Source organism: Triturus cristatus, chromosome 6, assembly GCF_964204655.1.
Source record: "Triturus cristatus chromosome 6, aTriCri1.1, whole genome shotgun sequence".
NCBI classification, from domain to species: domain Eukaryota; kingdom Metazoa; phylum Chordata; class Amphibia; order Caudata; family Salamandridae; genus Triturus; species Triturus cristatus.
The window spans coordinates 1,295,267,334-1,295,291,268 of record NC_140589.1 but is presented as its reverse complement, the minus strand read 5'-3'; the positions used below and the strand labels follow the sequence as shown (position 1 = coordinate 1,295,291,268).

General features: G+C 45.9%; 1 protein-coding gene across 2 annotated transcripts in view; it reads left to right on the top strand.

The window, feature by feature from the left end:
• The window catches only part of GINM1 (glycosylated integral membrane protein 1), a 185,834-nt gene extending 162,633 nt beyond the window's left edge, over window positions 1–23,201 (top strand). For both annotated transcript variants that reach the window (XM_085612251.1, XM_085612252.1), the window contains exon 8: window positions 17,751–23,201. In XM_085612251.1, coding sequence (XP_085468377.1) covers window positions 17,751–17,874 — 124 coding nt within the window. In that variant the 3' untranslated portion in view covers window positions 17,875–23,201. The remainder of the gene's footprint in view (window positions 1–17,750) is intronic.
• The last annotated feature ends 734 nt before the right edge of the window (window positions 23,202–23,935 follow it).

Below are 23,935 nucleotides of genomic sequence, written 5' to 3'. Positions count from 1 at the left end.
AGTCATGGTTAAACCGTTCCCTTTCTATCAATACTCCCACTTACTGGTCATCTTGTTTCACTGAGACCTCGGCAGAATATTGTGTTTATACTTATGGTGGCCAGAACATTTAAGGTGCACTGTAACTCTCACAATCTGTTATCTCCAGTCCCAATTAGATCCCCAACGTGCTCAACAAAGGAGGAGAAGCTATACCTTGCCCTTCAGTATGAGGTTAATCTCCATCCTAATTAGAGATTTTGTGAGCACAATCAGAGGTCAATTCAGTAGTCCATAGTGTAGCACAGACATCAAAACCTTTACTCAGTTCCTAAAACAAATCTTTTCATCCATTCCCAATTTCACAGAAACATCGTTCTTTCCAATTTTATGAGTCCAAAGCCAACATGTGTTTCGTCCGGGGGTCTTATGTTCTTCTGTTGGCTCTATCTTTGGCCTGGCACTATTAAAGGTTATTTCTCTGCCCTATTGGTCTTTCTAAGTTTGCCTGAAGGGGGTTTTAAAGGGCTTGCATGTATTTTTCGTCCTCTGCTTTTGGACTGCAATGAGACCGTAATTTGGTACTTACCTTATTGTTATGCACACCTTTCGAGCCTATGCACTGCTGTCCTTTTCAATCAATCAGTATTTGAATGCATGGCTTATCACCTCTGGCGGTACCCAGGCGCTGAGATCCTGCCGGCCTTAGACGAAGAACCAGGTCTTGACTGAGTCCCTTCCTGAAGTTGGCGAGTGAAAGTGATGTTCGAAGGGGGAGGTTGTTCCCGAACTTGGCAGCGAGGTAGAAGGAGGAATGACCTCCACTGTGGCTCCAGTGGATGCGGTGGACATGTGCGTGGGTGAGGGAGGCAGAGCAGGTAGGTTGAAGGTCAGGCGGTGGTAGATGTACGTGGGTCCAAAGTTGTTGAGGGCTTTGTAGGCGTGGGTTAGCAGCTTGAATTGGCATCTCTTCTGGATGGGGAGCCAGTGGAGACTTCTGAGGTGGAGGGTGATGCTGGTCTGTTTGGGAAGGTTGAGGTTGATTCTGGCTGCGGTCTTCTGCATAGTCTGAGGTAGTTTGAGGAGTTGGAGGGTGGTTCCGTCATAGAGTGCATTACTGTTGTCAAGTCAGCTGGTGCGAGGGTTTGAGTGACTGTTTTCTTGGTGTTGATGGGGATCCATCTGAAGATCTTTCGAAGCTTGGGGCGGGTGTGGAAGCAGGAGGAGGATACTGTGTTGACCTGTCACTTCATGGTGAGTTGGCTGTCCAGGATGATGCCAAGATTGCACGTGATCAGCAGGGGTTAGCGAGGGGCCGAGTGCTGTGGGCCTCTATGTGTTGTCCCATGTAAGGTGTTCTTTGCGAAGAGCAGTACTTCAGTCTTGTCTGTGTTCAGCTTCAGGCAGTTGGACCTCATCTAGTCGGCGACGTTGGTCATGGTGTTCCGGAAGTTGGATCTGGTGGTGACGGGGTCTTCTCTGAGGGAGAGGGTGAGTTGGGTGTTGCTGGCGTATGGGATGATGTTGAGTCCGTGGGTGCAGACGATGTCAGCCAGTGGAGTCATGTAGGTGTTGAAGAGGGTGGACGGAGAGAGGAGCCTTGCGGGGCTCTGCAGATGATACGCTTGGAGGTCAAGGGCAGTAGGCGGATTCTCTACGTGCGTCCTGTGAGGAATGAGAGGATCCACTTTAGGGCATTATCCTGGATGCTGATGTGGTGGAGTTGGGTCATGAGGATGTGGTGGGATGTGGCTCAATGGTTAGAGTGGCAGACCCTGAAGCAGAGTTCTGGCCAGGGACCAGGGTTCGATTCCCGCCTCGGCGGGGCTCAGGCTCAATTTCCTCGGACCTGTCTATTCTCCCCTCGGTGCCTATTCTAATCATGGGTCCCACGCTGCAACTCTGGGCAATAGCTTGCTTAGCCTCCACACCGGCCCCAACAGCGCTAAGGATGCCTGGCTTCACCCTGGGGGTGCCTAGGAGTGGACACTTCACAGGGAAAGCCAGGAGGGGTTCCACAGCGGTATGAGTATCAGCGCCAGGAAACCGCAAAGGCGACACCGCAAGGTGGCCGTCTGGTGACAGTGCGCTCTATAAGTACCTTGACATGGGATACCGTGTTGAAGGCCTAAGAGAGGTCGCAGAGGATCAGGGCTGCAAGCTCACCACAGTCGAGGAGGGATCTGATGTCATCAGTTGAGTTGATCAGGAGAGTCTCAGTGCTGTGGTTTGAGCCGAAGTCTGATTGGGAGGCATCAAGCAGGTTGTTTTCTTCCAGATGTTCAGTGAGCTGGCCATTGATGTTTTTCCCAGGACCTTGGAGAGGAAGGAGAGCAACCAGATGGGGTGGTAATTCTTTGCTGGGGTCGGCGGAGGGTTCCTTTAGGAGTTGTTTCACCTCTGCGTGCTTCCATGCGTCAGGAATGGTAGCTGTGGTAACTGATGTATAGAGGATGTTGGTGAGAGCACTGCCGATCTCCTTCCCTCCCAGGTTTAAGACGTGGTGGTGGCAGGAGTCTGTTGGTGCTCTGGAGTGAATCAAGTTCATGAAGGCTGTGGCCGGAGATCAGGGGTGAACCAGCCGGCGTGCTTGCTGGATCTGCTGGTGCAGCCCATTTTCATTGGGGCGACTGTGTCGGCGCAGTTGGAGATCCAGTCTGCAAAGTTCTGGACAGCCAGATTGAGGTTGCTGGTGGAGTCAGGCCTGAAGGCGGTGGTCCATTGGGTCTCAGGGATTTTGTTCCATATGTTATGTAAAGGGATGAGGAGGTTTGGTGGTAGGTCCCGGTAAAGCATCAGTTGTGAAGTGGACGATGCTGTGGATGGTCCAGGTTAGCTCAGTGACATGGGTTAACTTGATTCTGTTGCTGGCTGTGAAGATGAGGTTCAGTGTATGTCCTGTGTTGTGCATGGGGCTGGTGATCAGCGGTGTGAGGCCGATGTTGCTCATGTTATCCAGCAGGTTGGTGGAGTTGGTGTCGTTGGGGTCGTTGAGGTGGAAGTTGAGGTCGCCGAGGAAGATGTAGGGCTTGGAGTTGATTGCCAGGGGGAGATGGTGTTGCAGAAGCCAGGCTATCGCTAGAGGGTCTGTAGGTGATAGTTCCTCTGATTGTTGTCTTTGCGTCGGTTGGGATTTGGAAGTTGAGGTGTTCCAGAATTGAGTGATATTTCCTCCAATTGTTGTCTTTGCATCGGTTGCGATTTGGAAGTTGTGTTGTTCCATGATTGAGAAGTCTTCGGTAGTGGTGTATTGGAGGGTGTCCTTGTGGATGATGGTGATGCCTCTGCCGTGACCCTTTAGATTGTCTTCTTTCTTGAAATTATTTCTGCATACCATTTCAGTTAACTCCAGGCTCTGTCAGTGTTATGTCATCAACTTTGTGCACAAGCTGCTGCTGTGGACTCGGACATCATTTTTGTTAAAAAATGTTGTCACCTTTCCTTACGGGGCAATCCATAAGATATACAGGAGTGCTTCACCTGTTGAATCCTAGGAGGGCCTTTAACTTTCAGTTGGCATAGGGAAAACACTGAGTGAATGACCAGCTTTTTTTGGGATTCGTTTGTGCTAAGAAGGCAAGCTCTGTCCAGAGATAGACCTTATCCAGATGGATAGTTTTTTTGCATATACATGTGCTATGCCTTGGCCAAAAAGATCCTCCTGGGGGCCCTTGGGCTCATTCTGCTAGAGTTAAGGCTGTCACTTCAGCCTTGGCCATAGATGTTCCACTTCTGCATGTTATGCAAGGTGGCTATATTGGTGTCCATCCACACTTTCAGCAGACATTACTGCCTTGACTCTCAATTCCGCAGGGAGGGGCATTTTGCCCATTCAGTCATGCAGGATTTCCTGGTGTGAAGTGCACTCCTCTGTACCTCCATCTTTTCAGAGGCACTGCCTTGTTATCTATTCAAAAGATGGGGAATCTGCAAATAGAAGTATCCATCTGCTAAAAGAATCCATCAGAAGAGTAAGCAACTTACCTTTGGTAATGCTCTTTCTGATGAATAATCTACTGAAACAAAGATTTTCAAAGACCAACTCTCCTTCCCCTTTTGTGAAGTGGACATCTAGTTATTATTAAGTTTTTGCATTAGACATTGCAGTCCCAGTTCTTAATCTGTTAGTGATGCTCCATGTCTATGGGAGTGTATACTTTTTGAAAACTGAGAGCAGCATGGCGCCTATTTATGGCTCTGCACCGTCACTTCGAGATGTGGGCTGGTCTTCCATGAAGTCCTATGGCACCACCACTGGAGGCATTTCTGAAAAGAAGGTCCTGGATCCATTTTGGTAACTGGGGTGAAGAATATTTTGGTAAATAAAAGTATCCACCAAAAAGAGTGTTACCAAAGGTAAGGAACTTGTTCATTCTGCAAAGATGTGTTGGGTTTGATAAACCCAAAACGAAGAGGACATGTTGCAGTCAAGCAATTCATCTATCCAGCATTAAAAATGTATGTCAATAATTTATGATTGGAATTTGGAAGCTTTTTTGTTGAACTTTGCTCAGATGTTTTTCAGCTTTCAGGCATCTTTGATGCTGCGAGTCTTGGGAATAGTCCACAGATCTCTGCTACCAGCAGATCTAAAGCATAATTGGTGCTCTTATGGACAGAGAACACACTAAGAAAGGATGTTTACCATGATCACATTTGATTGTTATTCGGGTCATTTAAATTTAATGCACCCATGGGACTGATAAAGGATGGGCTTGTTCTCTAAAATTATGTTTTTATTTAAAAGGGTTATGACATTGGATTAGTGCTGTTGGGAGTCTCCTATAATTGGAATATAGATGTTTGAGGCATGTGTGGCTGTAAATACACATGCTTAGCAAAAGCACTCCATCTAGTGTTGGGCTCGAATGTGTGCACGCTGTTGGTTTTCGAAGTAAGTCTAACGAGTCATGAGGTAAAGTGGCGACTCCTCTTGCTTGAAACGTGCATGGTCCTCAACTCCATTATTAGATTGATTGTCCATGGGACCCCCATTCCTCCCTCCACAGGGCTGCTATCAGGAGACGCACTGACAGTGTGCCACCTAGTAGATGACGCACTCTGTGTGCCTCCTGAGGGCTTTGTTACCAATGTCGGTAATACAGCACGAGCACAGAGGCAAAGGGATTCCCACATTTGTATGCGGTACACCCCCACGCAAATGAGGGAACGCCCACTTTAAGATAGTACTGGCACTTTGTGCGCCAGCAGTATTGGTATTACCGAAGGTACCGCACAGCGTTTGCTGCCCCTTCTGTAATACCAAAGTGCCCCGGGCATGCAAAGCAGGCGCAAACCCCTGTTGGGCCCCTTGGGAACTTTATGTAATATGACCCCAGTTGTTTAACTTGTGCCTTTCCTCCAAGCATGAGAGAGCGACCTGTGAGGCCTGCTGGTCTTATTGATCAGAGAAAATGCATAGAGATAGAAGAGCTTGATATTTAAAGATGTTTTGATGCTCCGCCGAGGACACACCAGACCTCTTTGGTTCAGAAGATCCAGAACAGGAGGTACAGGCCCATCTATCTGCTACTGACGAGGGCTCCTTCTCTCCTAAAGACAGCTAAGATTCTGACATGGAGATGCAAGATATCACTTTAGGCAAACGCATGAGTGCTGTGCCCCCTCTGTCTTCACCCCGAACACAGCATGTCTCTTCAAAGAGTCACCTACCCCCCCCTAATCGACCAAAGACTGGTGTTGGGCTTCCACTGCATTCGGGCATGATCGGCACTGACCAGCTGTTTTGTACAAGGTTAGCCTTGGTGCTGAAAAACAGCATCAATAGAATGTCCACGACCCGAAGCCTACTACATCGGACTGTTGTCGACCGTGTGAGACGAAAACTTCAGTGTCGAAACAACATTCCACCTCGGTGCCTAAAAAGACTGCTTTGGAACAGAAACTATCAATGCCAAAAAGCCGGAGTCAAAATACACTTCTGAGCCGAAAACTCACACCTTTACGAAGCATCTTTCGCAGTCGGCGGAATCAGTGCTAGAGAGACTCCAGCAAGAGTTGGACTAATGCCAAAAGCACATAATGATACACACGGAGTCAGGCCGTATCATTGCAAAACCTCCCCATTCAGGAGCTCAACCAACAAAAAGACAATTGTCCCTAGATGAGGCTTTAGAGGTTCTCATTCCTCCAAAGAAAACGGAAGGCAAGGCAACCAGCCCTCTGCACATCAGCCCACCACCAGTGCCTGCTGCGCACCACACTCCATTACCACCTCGTTCGCCTGTTCACCCCACAAGAGACTTACCTGAAGGTTTCCTACATTCATACACAAGGTCGAGGCGAAGATCTATCTTCCATTACACCGCAGAACGATCCCTGGGATTTTTATGATACAGATCCACCAGCAAATTAAGACTTGGATCTCTAGCCAAGCAAACCCTTGCCCCCCCTGATGACGCTACCACCTATCATGACCTCATAGGTGGGGTGGCTACATTGCACAAGGTCCCATTACACACAGGGCCTTAAAAGGATCTTTTTTTTTTTAAACCCTCTCCTCTACTCTGCTTTCTACACAATGTCTACTAATGTTAAAAGGCATGCTCAGACACACTCAATATATTTTTAATTACCCTTTCAGGTCCAGAGTCCTCACACCCAGGATCGACAAAAAATACAAACCATTACCTATCAATCCTACATACATTAAAGGGCAACTTCCTAGTTGTGGCCACAGACCGCAAGAGGACTCTCAAACATCTGGTGAGGCGCCCCTCCAGATAAGGAGAGCAAGAAGATAGATGCAGGAGGTAAGAGGGTCGCTGCACAGTCTGCCAACTTTTGGAGAATCGCAAACTCCTATGGGCTTGGATCACACTACGACAGGGAACATTGGGATAAAATGGAGGACATCCTCCAGTATCTTCCCGAAGAATACAAGAAAAGGGCTTATCAAATTAATTGGAGGTAACATTTATATCAAACACAAACATTTGTTGTGCCCTTGGTGCAGCTGACACTGCAGCTAGGGGCATCCCCTCTGGAGACATGCCTGGCCCGAGTTTCAGGCTTCAAGCCTCAGGTTCAACAAAATCTGCTAACTCTTCCCTTTGATGGGGAGCACGTTTTTGGGTCTCAAATGCACTCCCTTCTAGAATAGATCAAGAAGGATAATGAAATGCCCAAAGCAATTAGGGCATTACAGACACCTTCGCAACTTGGCTCCTTGCCCCGTTCATCAGCTCAGGCAGTGTCCAAAACTACCTCACCTGAGATCTCCACATCCTATCACAAACCACATGCCCAAATAGCCTCCCCAAGGGGATATTAGAGAAGGTCATACAGAGGAAACCATTCTAGGGGCAAAGGCAAGGGGGTTTTAACCAAATCTTTTGCCTCTACCACCAAGCCTTGACTTACCAACCATTCCACCCAATCACACAACACCTGTCAGCTGTTGTCTGAAAAGGTTCTTTTCCGCACGGAGCACGGAGCAATATCACCTCCAACCAGTAGGTATTGGATATTATTCAATAGGGTTTTTGTCCGGAGCTCACTTCTGCACCCCCTAGCATTGGACCACACAACCATAGACCATCAACAGTTGCTCAGAAATGAAGTTCTGTCACTTCTTTAGAAAAATATAAAATAAAAGGGGACCTTTGAACCTTACACCAGCAAGGCACAGGGGTCTATTCACTTTACTTCCTTGTTCCCAAAAAGGATGGGTCCTTAAGGCCAGTTTTGGGCCTTAGACCTCTTAACAAGTACATTCTCTCAGAGCATTTCCACATGGTCCCCCTTCAAGATGTCATCCCACTACTAACAAGGCGACTTCATAGCTGCACTTAACCTGAAGGACATTCCAATTCACCCTGCACATCGCCAATACCTCAGGTCCGTGCTAAATGTGCAGCACTTCAAATTCAAAGTGCTCCCATTTCGGGTCACTACAGGGTCCAGGTTTTTCACTAAATATCTTGTGGTAGTAGCTGCCCTTCATATGCCGGCAAAACATACACTGTGTTCCATATTTGGACTACTGGCTCATCAAAAGCACAATGCATCAAAAGTGTTTTCAACACATGCAAGCCAACATAAACCTACTTCATCAACTAGGCTTTACTACTTTTGCAGCCAAATCCCATCGCCAACCCCTTCAAATACAACCTTACTTAGAAGTCATCCTCAACCCTCTGTTGGGGATAGCTTACCCATTTGCTACCCACATTCGATCATTCCAGTTACTCATTCCCCAGTTTTAGCCTCTTCAGCAGATAATAGTGAGAACAGTTATGCATCTCCTAGGGACCATGGCTTCATGCATAGCAATAGTACCTTATGCCAGACTCTATATTCATCCATTGCAGGAGTGCTTAGCGCTTCAATGGACGCAAGCGGAGGGTCAGTTGGAAGAGCTAGTGTTGGTGACCCGTCAGGCCTGCCACTCTCTGCAGTGGTGCAATACCAACAATCTCCTAAAATTACAGCCTTTCTTAAACCCAGTCCCACAGAAAATCATAACAATTGACACTTCCCTCATGGGTTGGGGGGCTCATTGACAGGATGTGGTTGTCCAGGGACACTGGACAATCAGTCAAACACATCTCCATTTCAATCACCTGGAGTTGCTAGCTGTTCATCTAGTGCTCAAAGTCTAACTTCCACACCTAATTGTCTAGGTAGTCCTCATCAAAACAGAAAACATGGCTGCCATGTTATTCTGCAAAAAACGGGAGCACCAGGTCATCTCATCTCATCTCATTCATTTAGCCCAGAATATCAGGGGATGGGCTCTCTGGTAAAACATTCACCTATTAGCAGAGTAGCTCCCAGGAGTCGACAACAAATGTGCAGATCTCCTCAGCAGGAGGCTCCAATATGTCCACGAATGGGAACTCAACCTGCAAGTCCTCCTCCCATTTTACCGGCACACATAGACCTTTTCGCCACAGCAGAAAATGGCAAATGCTCAAGCTTTGCCTCCAGGTTCCCACATCCACAGTCCAGGAGCAACTCACTATGGATGAATTGGGCTGGAATATTTGCTTAAGCTTTTCCACCTCTCCCACTGCTGCCGTTTGTGGAACACAAACTTCAGCCGACATCTCTTACCCTCATCCTAGTGGCTCCCACAGGGGCAAGACATCCATGGTTCACTACGCTCCTAGAACTATCAGTAGTTCCACACAAGGTACTCCCCAAAAGGCAGGTCCTTCTCACTCGGAACCATGCAGAAGTCAGACACCCAGACCCCATGTCTCTCAGCCTTGCGATCTGGCTCCTGAAGTCAGAGAGTTTGATTACTTAAATCTACCTCAGCCCTGTATGACCATTCTTAAAGAAGAAAGAAGGCCCCCTACTAGGGCCTATTATGTGGCAAAGTAGAAAAGATGTGTTCACTATTGTCATTCAGAACATATTAATCCTCTAGGAAGTATCGATTTCCTCTAGGATGTTATATAATTCATTTACATACCTCTGGGTTAGCTTTTACATCCATAAAGCTCCACTTAGCAGCTGTAGTCACATATCTCCAAAACAGGCAACACACTTCTCTATTCAGGATTCCTGTAATTAAAGCCTTCCGAGAGGGTCTCAAAAGAGTCATTTCTCCAAGAGTACCACCAGCCTCTACATGGAATCTTAACATTGTGTTAACAAAGCTAATGGGTCCTCCATATGAGCCCCTACACTCCTGCCCCCCACCAATTTCTATCCTGGAAGATAACATTTTTAACTTCAATCACTTCACTCAGACATGACAGTAAGCTTCATGCATTAACTTTAGAAGGACCACTCTTCCCACTACATAAAGACAAAGGGGCCCATTAGGATGGCGGGCGGAACCACCACCGCGGTGCATGTGGAAAATTCAATTTTCCGCATGCATGCAGCGGTCCTTACGCCGGCCATATTAATATGGGCAAACATAGCCCATTTCCCGTCCCCCGCGGTGCGACGTGAACCGCCATAAAAATGCGCCTGCCACCGCGGCGGTGGGAGCCAATAGAGACCCACTGCCATGCAGAATGACGTCCCGACTGCCGTACAAATCAGGATGCCCCAAACAGCCAGTCACACCGCAGCAGAGAAACCGCCCAACCAGAGATGGCAGAAGCACGACAGCGGAGTGCAAAACCAGACTCCCCATCACCTGGTCACGACCATGATGGATCCTGCTCTACACATCTTCCCGGTGCTATACCTGATACACTACCAGCAAGTAATGCACCGTCACATACAACGCCGCAGGTACGCAATCACACATCTCCGCACACAACCACAACACACAACTCCAGAGCTGATATACGCTTCCTGTCCATACCAGGGGACAGGAAGACATCCACAAGTGTACTCACACATGTCCTACCCGTCACTAAATCACCCCTCCGCATCCCGGTCACCCATCAACCACGATATCAATGCAATGTCCCGGTCACGTCACCGCAGTGGTAAAGACGCGGGAAAACATGCGCACAATGTAGAAGGCAGGGCCAGCGCCAGGCATAGGAAGTCCACAAAGATCATAGGGCCACACCTCCACCCTCCACACACTAGGCCCCCTCCACACCCATTAAGGGACATGCTATATGCTCCTCCTGTGCTCCCCCATGCACAATAACCAGCTAGGTGAACCCACACCCTCCACCACACACACACCAAACAACCAGGGAGACAGTCTCAGCAGGTGAGGCTGCAGAGGAACACACAGCTCAGAAGCTCAGGGGCCAGGGCAACCCTCTCACCACACACACACTACACTCATGTCAAGCAAACTGAGTCCAATCACAAACTGAACACACACAACGAATATGAACAATCACTCAACTGGACACACTGCCTGTCAAGTCACACAGACACACCCCACACTGACACACAGCCACATACAGACCAGATAGCAGCAATGGAGGACAAGAAATGGGCAAGACTAAAGTGAAGTTGACACTAATGGAAAGCCAAGGAGCTAGCCACAAAGCATGTGTACATCACATGCAAGAGAAGGAACATATAACAACACCCTTAGGCCATCAAATCACACGGCTGGCACAGTGAGTGAAATTAAACCACAGTTACCTCTGTGCAGCAACTCAGGGAGACAGCAAGGCAACCCATGCATAGGCACAGGGATGATAGGAAGTCTCTGAAGTCAAACAGTGATCAGCCACACATCTGTATCTAATAACTTGACACGTGTATGTCATTAGCACAACACACAGGGCCCATTGTCCCACTCCATGACTGTCAAACACAAGTTGGATCCTTCATACATACCCTTCCCCACCCACCTTACACCTGCAACACTCAACACTAGTGTCAAACACACAGAATGGTGCCAATAGTGTCCTGTGAATACACTGACAAATAATCACACTCCCTGGGGGGCATCCACAAACATCACACACACACACTCAGGGATGCATGAACCAATGCTGGCACAAAACCAATAGCCAAACACAAAACCTCACTAACAACATACACAGAAGTACAACAAGCCCAGACCTGTGCAGAAAAACAGTGGAAAGGCAATGGGACCCCAGAGAGAACAGGAGTACACAATATCATCACTCGGGAACAATGCACAGACACCATACCCCAACACAGAGAAGAAGTGCATCATCTCCAAACAATCATAGACACAAACTGGGAGCAAAGGGTCAATAAGAAAACACAGACAGACATACCACACCAGCCATCAAGTGTACATGGTGTAATAGTGTACCACATGCACAATCCTGACAAGTGACAGGTCAAATATAAGAGGAGAAACCAAGGTGCACTCCAAATAAGCCCAGGAACAAGAATATCCCTAAGTGCATGTGACAGACATACAAGTAATGCCCACTACACTTGCAACACACATCTGAATGTATCACAGTGCACAAACAAATCACACACAATGACATGCAAATAGAACATCACACACAGAGCATCTGTCCGCTGTAAGAGACAACACAGGCCAAACACTGCACACATCCACATCAAACACACAACAGATGCACATGCCAATCCATCACATTGCAAACACAGCTGGACATCAGGGGATGCACACCAGGCAATTACAAGGCAACATGCACTCTCAGCACTGCATGCACAACAAGCAGTGTGTGCACAACAAGCATACCAGTTCCACACAGATCTGAGTGCCACAACATGAACCCCCACAACACAAATCACCATAGCACACAGACAACATCACACTCAGGAAGGGAAGAAGTACATCAGCAAACACACATACAGCTCACCAATCACCCATAGATGTACAAGTCTGGGACACCCAGGTGAAAACAACATGACCAGAGGACTATGCAGCACAAACAGTTGAACTGCATTTGAGCAACCATGACTGCAAAACAGTACAAGAAATCACATATAACCAATTGGGAAACTGTCCTGAGTGGCACATTGGTCCTGTGCACAGCTCAGCACCCCAAAGCATAGTGTAGCAAATAAAGTGGTGGGGAGGCACACACACTGGCAACCCGAGGAGATAGCTGATATGAGAGTGAAGTGGGGTGAACGTCCGTAGTGGACATGTCAGGAGTGCACTATACACAAATAGATGGAGTGATCACTCACAATGGGTAGGCATCAGAAGCACAGATAGGTGTGGTATGACTCCACATCACACATGCCATACTGGATACAAAAATGTCCAAGTGACCGCAATGCATGAGAAAATACACCCACAATGTCAGTGTGGATGAGCAGGTCTGCACAGTGAGCACAAACAGCATCAAGACACATGGATGATCAACTAAACAACACTGACTTGCCAGTCACACACTCTGCATACTCACAATTGGCACCAACAAGTAGGTGTCCCCAGACGTGCAAGGACACAGCCACACACTGCACAGTGCACAACCTACAACTCCAACATGTGCACACAATCACAAGCACAGGGATGACTAATCAAACTAACAGGCACACAACTCCTGTTTGACACATGTGTGCAGTTGCCATTGCAGGGGCGCACACACATCTACACTACTGACCAAGTCACCCCCTCCACACTTCATGACCACCCAAGTGCACACATTTACATTTACCCATGTGACTAGGATGACTGGCCATCACAAGATGACCATACACCAACACTGCTGTGCCCACATCAAGAAAGGTCACACAGACATGATGGTCCCTGGCCAGCCTGCCAGCAATCCTGTGGATAGAATCACACTCAGTGCTGGCAGTGCATCCAAACATGAAATGTGTACAATGGAGCTAACATGACCATAGAATGATTAGGATGACAGTAGGTCATCACAAACCAGCATCATTGCACCCCCAAGCCTCAGAGTCAATAAAAACTGAAGTGCATGTCACCTCTGCTAAACCCTGTAAATGATAAAAAAGTGAATGCCAATGTTAAAGTGGCATACAGAGCATGTGTCACATTAAACCATACCCACAGAGAAACCCCTTTATTTAGCAAGGACACAGACAAAGCAGACAACAGGAGTAACTGTCTTTATTACATATTACACAGATAGTCATCAAAAATAGAGAAGCTTAAGACCAGTGTCCAGTCCAAAGTACAGAGTAGGTATGCGAGATCCTGCACAGGGAAGGGCCAAACACAGCAATGAACAGCAAGGCCAGTACCCAGTCCAAAGTGCAGAGTAGGTACATGTGATCCTGCACAGGGAAGGGGCAAACACAGCAATGAACAGCAAGGCCAGTGGCCAGTCCAAAGTGCAGAGTAGGTACATGAGATCAGGCACAGGGAAGGGGCAAACACAGCAATGAACAGCAAGGCCAGTGTCCAGTCCAAAGTGCAGAGTAGGTACATGTGTGCATGAGAGGCTGCACAGGGAATGGGTGAGACTGTACACTGCCATGGTCAGTAACACAGTCAGGGGATAACAATGGGCAGTCCAGGCACTGCTGTGGGAGAGACCGGTGTGGGAGGGGGATTTAGCCTAACACATGGCTGTCAGTCGGACTGGGAGGTGGCTGAGTGTTGGGCCAGCTGGAGTACTGGACCTGGGAGAGAGAGGACCAGCTGAGGTAGAGGCATCAGTGGCTTTGGCATCCGGAGGGCTGCTTGGACCGGGTGGTGTGGTGGCACTTGGACGTGGAGTCATGCTGCCGTGAGACAGTGTGGGAGGGAGAATGTGGAGGGGGTGCCTTTCCACTTCTTGGGGAGTCGAAATGGAAGTTTGGTCTTGGGAGAAGTGGTAGGAGGGGTGGCCACAACAGGCACACTCTCCACCAAAGCTGCACCAGGTGCAGCCAGTGGCCCTCCCTCTGGGGACCTGCTGGATCCGGAGGTATGCTTGGCTTGGCCTTGCCTTTTCTCCTCCATCACCTGTTGACCAGGTGAACCCCCTACACCGACCTCCTTCCCCTGCTTCACAGGTGTCTGGATGGGAAATGAGGTTGTGGGTGAATCTGCCTTAGCGGGCTTTTTCTGTGGACCCTTAGCAGTCACATGCTTCACAGCAGGAACAGGAACGGACTTCTTTTCGTTGCGAGATGCTTTTGGGATAGGAGAGTCCTTGGCTGGGGATACCTCTGAGGTATGTGAGCCTGAGGCCTGCTTCTTGGCTTTATGCCCCTGAGTGTCGCCCTAAGGGCTTTTGCCTTTGCGCTCTGGGGTGGCTTTGTTTTTTTGTGGGATTGGTGTCTGCGCTCTGGCCCGCTTGGGCTGCTGCTGTTGTGTGCTGCATGTGTGCTATATCTTGAGCCTGAGGTCTGTGGTGTGTGGTTACTATCGTCAGATGTAGCCACTGGCAGTGAGGTGGCCAAAGGGACTGGAGCTGGACTCTGAGACTGTGACAGCTGAATGGCTGCTGTCACTGTGGAGGACAAAGACTGGACAGTCCGGTGTAGCCCACCCACGTCTGAATGAATGCCCTCCATGAAGGCAACTACCTGTGCCAACTTTTTGTCATGGTCTAGGAAGGCATTTAGGAGAGTTGTCTGACCTACACACAGCTGGCACAAAAGGTCCACAGACTCAACACTGATGGCAGCAGGGGAGACAGGGGCAGGGGCAGCGGTCCCTGGGGTAAAGGACACTCTTTCCTTCTTACTGATGTGAGCAAGTGCAGCACTAGTGGAAGTAGGTGGGAGGGTGGGCACTGGACACTATGTGGTGGAAGAGGAGGCAGAGTTCCCGCTCCCTGTGCCCGCCAACATAGATGTGTCACCGCTGGCGTCAGATAACCTTGAGGTTGGTGTCTCTGGCTGTGATTCCTCAAGCAGACTCCTGTCCCCCTCCGAGGCGCTGGTCACATCAGTGTCAGTGTGCTCGTGTGTAGCAGTCATGCTTGATACCTCACCACTGGTGCCCATCCCCTGTCCTTCTGTGCCCACGGTAGATGCTGCAAGAGACAGAGACGTAGGGTCAATTCAGTGGCATTAACACAAACATCATATGCAAGCAAAGCACTAAACAAGATGATGATACCCCATGTTGCACAAAACCCTGTGCAGTAACATTGTGCAACCTCAATTCAAAACTCGAATTTTACGCGGCATCATGCAAACTTGGCATAAATGACCCATGTGATGACCACACAGCCAAGTAGCCTGCCCGTGGCTCCGTGTAACCTGACCTACAGATCACTCTGAGCATACCTAGGGCCCTGAGGGGGGAAAAGATGTACAGCCCAACATGTTGCACAGTCACATCTGGAGGCAGCAGAAGGGGACAACACAGATACAGACTCCAACATGACAGTCCGCAATGGCCATGAGCTCAAGCCATCCACCATGTCGTACTTTGGGGCACAACTACAGTTGCACATTGGTGTCAGATGTGTAGTCCTCACAGTTCTGACGTCCGGCAATGCACACATTGATGAAAGCAAACTCAAATGAGGCACACTGCCGTTCCTTTCCATGGGATGTCCCTGACTTCCCCAATGCAGACTATGCCAGAAGGCCACAACTCAGAATGCAATGTCAAGGGCCATTACATCAATGACATGAGAAAGTACAGGTAGGGAAAATGCATGAAGCTGCACCCAACACAGAGGCCACTTACAAGCCTCCTCACAAGCCATCACACTAGCAACATCACAGAGCTCAGCCGGCAGATGTCATCCCACCTCTTGTTTGTGAGATGTGTGGTGTTTTGCCTATCCAATCTGCTGCAGGGTTTGGTTCCTTCAGTGGTGGAGGAGTGCAAAGGATTCTGGTCAGGGAAGGGGCTGGCTTTATACTCCGCTATGTGGGTGTGTCAAAATGGGGTATTGCTGTCAGGTGTGTTGTGTGGTTTGTCCTGGGATTTGTATTTTTAAGTTGCCATGGGGGTATGTCATTGGGGTGTGTTAGCTGTTTTTGGGTGCAGAGCTAGTTTGCTGTGTGCACTTGATGGCCTTGTTGTGTGTGTTTTTTTTGTCAACCGCCGTATTTGTCACGGAGCCTCCGCTGTGGTGGCTATGCTACAGCCCTTCCACCGGCTCTCCCATTCATCACTGTTTGCGATGGCGGCGGTCAGAAACAGCGGAACGTCCTGCTGTCACATCGGGGGAATCCTAATTTTACGTGCGGTCACTCTGCTGGCCTGGCGGCGGTTTATTGTGTTTCCGCGGCAAATGCGACCGCTGCGGACAAATTTTCACCAGCTCCGCACCCTACTGGTGGTCTTACGTGGCGTCGTTCCGCCATAGTCGGGATCTTTTGGCAGTTGATCCTAATCGGATCGCCGGTTTTGCCGTGGTACCAGCGGACAGTCGATTTCTGCTACCATGGTGGTCGGGGTGGTTTTCTGAACACCATCCTAATAGACCCCAAAGTGCTACTACGTACCAATCCAATATTTCTTCCAAAGGTGGTATCTCAGTTCCACTGAAATCAGTTCTGTTAAATTACCTTATTTTTTCTTCATCTGACTCCGTTGCAGAAAGGACTTTACACACGTTAGATGTAAAAAGAGCCCTTGTGTACTATATCGATGCAACCAAATCATTTAGGAAAACACAACAGCTGTTTATTGCATTTTCAAAAATACACAAGGGGAGGGACATTTCTAAATCAGGCATTTCACACTGGATTGTGAAATGCATCCAAACCTGTTATTCTAAAGCTAAACTAACTCTACCTATCCTCCAAAAGCTCAATCTACTCCCAAAAAAGGTGCTTCAATGGCCTTCTTAGGAAACATTATAGATGATATATGTAAATCGACTACTCGGTCTACACCGCATCAATTTATAAAACATTACTGTGTAGATGTCATGGCCTGTAAAGGAGCTAATGTGGGCCAAGCGGTTCTACATACATTATTTGAAACTGCAACCTCCACAGGTTAGCCACCGCTTATGGAGTAAACTGCTTTACTGTCTTTGCTAAGCATGTGTATCCACACCCACACATGCCTCAAACAGTTACTGTTACCCAGTAAGCATCTGTTTGTGGCATGTGGTGCTGTAGATTCACATGCACCCACCCTCCTCCCTGGAAACCCTGTTGGTTGCAGTTAACCATATATTACATTATTTTCAGATGGTCATTTATCACTATATTGGGAAATGATTTGCTTTAATCTCAGTTTATCCTCTTTTTATGGACATTCAACTATAGAACGGTACAAGGAGTTTAGTAAGCTTGTGTGCATGGGGAGTAAGACTGGGTGGGGAAATTTGATTATTTGTATTTTTATTATTTTATTTTGTATTCAGATTGTATTTGATATAATTTTATAACAATGAAAATTAAAATGACTTATTTTAAACTAAAAAAGTAGTTTGGTGTCCCGAAAAACTATACAGTCTGTGACATGAAAGTTGAAGCAGTTCAATACATACATTTGAAGATATTATATAATTGTGTTTTTTTTTTTTTTTTTTAAGGGGACGACTTCTCCATGATGACATTCATGTTCTACCAATCGTTGCTGTGCCTTTACTTTTGGAAATTCCAGAGAATAAGGATGGTGGTTTGAAGGAATACAGCTTGTCTTGCTCTAATAACTAATTTTTGGGTGCGACCTTCTCACAAATCAGTACTACAAACCCAAAATGGTGGATTGTCATCTTTTTAAATCCCAATCCTGTTCACCAAATTTAACTGAAGAAAATAATACATACACTACTTCTGTAATAAACTTTCGAGTTGTTACAGAAAAATTACTTTACATAAAGTTCCTGTTGTGATCTTGAGAAACTGAAACATGTTGCCTTGCTTACAAATGATTTCTCTCCTGCGACCTTCAAGCCATGTGGAACATAACCGTTCATGTTTTAGCATCTGTGCTGCTACTGAAGTAAAAGATTTCTTTCATGATGTCTCCTTTTTCACAGACCATTTTCCACTCAGCAAATAGGACAAAAGCAATTAGCGGATTTAATATGTTTATTTTTTTGGTGACTTGAAGCTGAGATACACTTTTTAATGATGAACAATGTTTTGTCTGCAAAATGCCTCTAACTGTTTTTAAGTGAATACCCCGTTTCCGGCAACCACAGTCAAAAGTACCTTTCATTAAGAAGAACATCAAAGCTACCCGAAAAGTACTCAATGTAAATTATTGCTCATTATGAACTCTAAGGTGAATTTTCTGACTTGTAGGATCATTGAATACAGTTTGATTTAAGCAGATTAACGCATGGATTACAGAAGGACTGCTGCCTAGCAAATTGAATGTGTAAAAACTGGAATGCAGTGCACTTTTAAAAGCACAGAAGAGCTCTTTATTTAGACAAATGTACAAGTGAATCTCCGCATGTCTTACCACTTTTGTAGACGAAACGAATAACTGAATCAATATCCTTTAATGCGGACGTAGAGCAGTCGAATTTCCCCTCATTCCTTTTGTAGTGAGTTAGTACCTTTACAAAGGTACAAGAAAATGTTGTGTATTTATAATGTTTTACAATGTTATTCGTGCTAAAAGGTTGGCGGCATCTTGATGTTGTTCACAGTGAACAACAGTTGAAACCATGCATATCAAAATGTTCTAATGAAAATTGACATAAGGAAAAGAAGATTGCCCATATTAAGCTACAGGGGTTAGGCCTTGTACAATATTAAAAAGAGAAAATGTGTCACCTGGGCATTAAAACATGTAATGGTATTTTTAGTTTGCTAAACCAAAGTTATAGGAGTTGCGAGATGCATTAAATGAAAGTAAGACCTTTGATTCAATTAAATTAATCTTTTTGTGGTATACCAAAATCATATGGGCATTGGCACACATGTGGTATAGTAGCAGATGTACTGTATGCCTTGAACAGTAAAAAGGGGATTTTAAAAAATCTAACCCCCAAATCTGTGATTAGAGTGCAAAGTAAGACACTGAGGCATATAACATTCCATATCCTGAAAATTGATTACATTGATCAGAAATCATCAATAATTTTTGTTTGGATGGGATGTCATTCAGAATTTAAAACAGTTTATTGTGGTAATCCCATTGACAGTTGTGCATAATTACTGCTAAGGCCAAAAACGGGGGTCTTGAAATATAAATCCATTTACTTAGTCCTGCGTTTTATGAAACCGTTCAGCAGTGACTTTTTGCGCAGTTTCCCTGTTCTCATTATTGATGTGTTTTAAACCCATCAGGCATTTTAGGGTCTCATTAGGACTATTCTGAATGAATGAATGAAATATTATTTATAATGCGCAGCTAGGCCCAGTGGGCGTCAAGGCGCCTAAACCAAAATATATAGCTGATAGCAGACAGAAACAGAACCTACTGGTATGCCTTAATAAAGAGCCAAGTTTTCAAGGACTTCCTAAAGAGATCAAGGGAAGGAAGTCGTTTGATTTCAAGGGGGAGTGAGTTCCACATGAGAGGTGCCAATATGGAAAAAGCTTTGGACCCCCATCTAGCCTTCTTGGCTCTGGGGATTACCAGTTGGTATTGCTCGCTGGAACGTAAATATCTACTCGGAACATATCTGGTGAGTAATGAACCAAGAGCATCAGCCGAGCCTGCAGTTAGAGCCTTAAATGTAAGGCAAAGAAGTTTAAAGGTGATCCTTGACGGAATGGGAAGCCAATGGAGGTTCTTCCTCGCTAAGGTCATTGATGACAACCAGGGCAAAGCGAGGGCAAACCGCGCTGCAGCGTTCTGTACGACCTGTAGACGCTGGAGCAAGCCCTTGTTGGCCCCGGCGTACACAGAGTTACAGTAATCAAGCCTTGAGCCAACAAGGGCGATCACCACCTGTTTCCGCGCCTGTGGGGACAGATAATTCACAATCCTTTTTAGGGTCTTGATGACCCCCCAACAGGTCGCCACCGTTCTATTCACCTGTAGCTCCATGGAGAGCTGGGTGTCAAAGATGACTCCTAGGTTTCTAGCAGATTTGGTAGGTATAGGGCAGCTGCCTAAAGAAGGGGGCCACCAGTCATCTGACCATATGTCCTGGTCCTTGCCAAAGACCAGGACCTCTGTCTTGTCCCCATTCAACTTTAGGGAGTTGGAAACCATCCAGTCTGCAACAAGTTGCATGCAGGCCCTAAAGTTGGAGGCAGTTTTACTGACAGAGTGGGTCAGGGATACCATAATCTGCGTGTCGTCCGCATACGACACTACCTCCATCCCCTGAGATCTTACAAGTCTTGCAAGGGGGGCCACATAGATGTTAAACAGGGTCGGACTCAATGCCGACCCCTGTGGCACCCCACATTGCAACGACTTGACAGGGGAGAGGTATTCACCTAGCATGACACGTTGCTCTCGATGTTGTATCGATCTCGATGCTGGGACATTTATCTAACAAATGTAAAGGTACGCGCAACATTTTGAGTATACGTGAAAGGTTAATTGAATTGTGGAAAGGCACCCAGGATAAAAACAATACATACCTGATCCACGCGTTTTAAAAAATTGATGGCAGAGTCTCAAGATCTGTAAGGGGAAAGACACAATACATCAATACAAATGCATTTCTGTGTAATAGATTGTGTTGGTCCATGCTAGTCTCTGAGCACAGGTATTTTGTAATATTCACCTCCTTTGTCTTTAATAAGATCGGGACTCTCCTTTACCAACTGGCTATGATAATATGCTATTTTATTACGAGACAGGACAGGATTTTCTATTACTCTGGTTCAAATCATACTCTCAATATTGCATGTGAAATTAGCTTGCAGTAAAAGGTTTTCAATGTAGACACCCTTGACCAATGATTGGCTTGAGAATATCCTCCAAACTTGCCCCACCAATAAAGCTTTCTAGGGCATAGCATGCCTGACTTTATGAGCTACAATATGCCCTGAAGCCAATCCCTATAGACACATCACCCCTTTAATTCAACGATTTAGAGTAACTGCAGTTAACTGGATTAAAAGGTTTACATAAAAATATCAATGAAAGTGAGGCAGATGTTCTCAAATTCTTCTGCATTGTGTATACTGCTTGCGGCATCTCACTGCACATAACTTCTGCTGTAAAGGAAATTTTAAAAACACTGTGACAGTAGATCCTTTCTTAGTACACCTTGTACTGAATCCCCGCTGTAGAAAATACATTGAGGAAATGTCCAATGATCTCACATCCAGTACTCTCTCAAAAGCGACTAAGCATAACAACATGACTAGTGTGCAAGGCAATAACTTAAATCAAGGCGCATTCTTGTCCTTCCATGACTGAAAGTTGTAAAAAAAACTATTTAACATTACACAGTATAGAGTTTTTAGGTTTAGGAGCATTTAAGTATCTAATTCCCTTTAACAGAATACATACCAAAGGGTGTTCCTCAGACGGTTTGCCCCAAATTTTGTAGAGCCCAGCTGATATTGTATACCCATACCCATTAATAATCCTATATGACGTCTGTCAACCAGCCAATTATACAAAATTGAGAACCTTACCATGTCTGAGAAAATAGGATCAGTATCAGATTCCATACACCATCTAAACCATGCATCTAGGCTAACTTATGGTAGTTAGTTATACTTCTCACCCAGAATACCCTGATAAAACCAGAAGCGGATTCTAAAAGCCAGGCATGTCTGCAGGTGTCCTGAAAGGTTCCACACCGCTAGGGTGAGCTTACCCTCTTAAGACGAGGTTTTGATACTGCCCGTCCAAGTTTATCAACAACTGTTTTAAGACAAGTAGAACAATTGGACAGCTTAATGATAACCCGTGAATGAAAGGATACCATGGCGTGCCTTCAAAAGTGGCATTATCAAGACCACTGGCGCCGACTGTGAATCTGTTCTGCACATCTGGATATTATGACAAATGGTAGGAAAGCTTAGATATTTCCAGCTGACCATTCCTGAACAAAGCATCTAAGCACAGCTACTACTTTAGGGGTAGTGTCCTGCTGTTGCGAGTGGTGCTCTGTAATGCTTTACATTAGCAAGGCATTTAGCAACTTCAGATTTCTTTCTTTGTAATATCTCACACCAAGTAGGGATAATAGAGAAGAAAAGCACAACCTGACTACTTTTACCGGTCTTAGGTTAGAGACCACTAAATTATGAATGCACTTCCGCAGTTGTTTTTCTTACATAGTGGTAATAACTAGTGCCAGGATACCATTTTTGGTCACAGTGCGCTTTATAAGTACTGCCTACTACTACTACTTGCAGTGAGAGGCTTTGATCCAGGGCTCTGCTTTCTTGGCAGGCTCAAGGCATGAAAAGGTAGAGATGGCATAAAGGGTATCTGGTCTGTATATGTCAATTACCTACAGGTAATGTATTTCTTTTTCAGATTTCCTGACAGGTTTTGATTTTCGGTGTTGGTTAAATACATATTTGTAGCTAGTAGTGTTCAAAAGAGAGATGTTCGTTTGACATAATTTTACCGATGTAAGGGAGTCAATAAGGGTGGTGGTGTGCTATGAGATTTTCATTACCATATGATACCTTTTTGTGTGCTGTTTTTAAAATTGGATCATTGACTGTGATTATGTGTTGGTATTAATCTTTCAAGTTGCAAAACTGTAGTAAGGCAAGTTGTTTAAAATTTAGAGATGACCGATCATTTTGATTTGCAAGCACTTCTGTAAAATCTTACAAACTGACTACGACTTCACAGAGATGTCATCTTCAGTGAGAAATTATTATCAAGTTGCTCTGGGTCCCAACTCAACATTATAAATGCGTAAGACGAGAACTATTCTTCTGAAGTAAGTTATTTCGGTGTTGGTTTATTAAAATAATCTGTAGTTTCAGAAACCACTTATTTGCACACCAGAATGCACCACCACTACTAGTTAGCCAGTATTCCAAGAGTTTACTTTTCTTCTATTCATGATTTTAATGGCACTTTTTATCCAAACATTTTTTTATGTACATGTAGAAAGAAATTATTGAATAAAAACATTTTGCAGATATTTGGCAGTGTAATTTTGAGTGTTAACATTGTAAGAAAGGCAATGAAACTAGCAGGTTACAGACAACAAGCAAAGGCTCTGTGGGGAAAGCCCCTACTGGCTGAGACAATCTATAATCTCGTTGTAATGTACCCCAAGAATACAGAACTCACCCCCTGAACTGCGACATAATCCCACAGAGTTGTCAAAAAAGATTTAGATTTCCCTACACCAGGTATGTCTAGTATAGTTTAAAATTCATAAATACGACTCCTTCCACACGTCTTAAGAGACACCTCTCGAGTTTTGTCTATTTCTTCAACAATGTTTGCTTCCTGCTTCCTGTTCTGTTCACTAATCTGCTTCACTCTGTTGTCACCAACTTTTCTGTAGATTCTGTAGAAAGTCTGACAGGATTCCACCACAACTGCCTTCCCATTACACACCCCTTAAAAGAATAGGGTGTGAAACTGACCTCTTATCAATCATAGCCTTCTTAGTGGTTAAGCAATCAGACTCCCAATGCATGGCTTGGCTAAGCCCTGACCAGAGGTCCTTCACGTCACTTGGATGCCAGTCGGCTACCCCCAACTCTTTCTAATGCATACATGTGAAAGTGCTCTTTTGTACTTATTTCTAATAAAAGTTCTGCTTCATTCCCCTTCAATCAAATACCTATTGCATACTCTGCTCAGTGCACCATAGTGCTGCTTTAGCTGATTGTTAAATTGGCCATCTCAGTCCATCTCCACAGG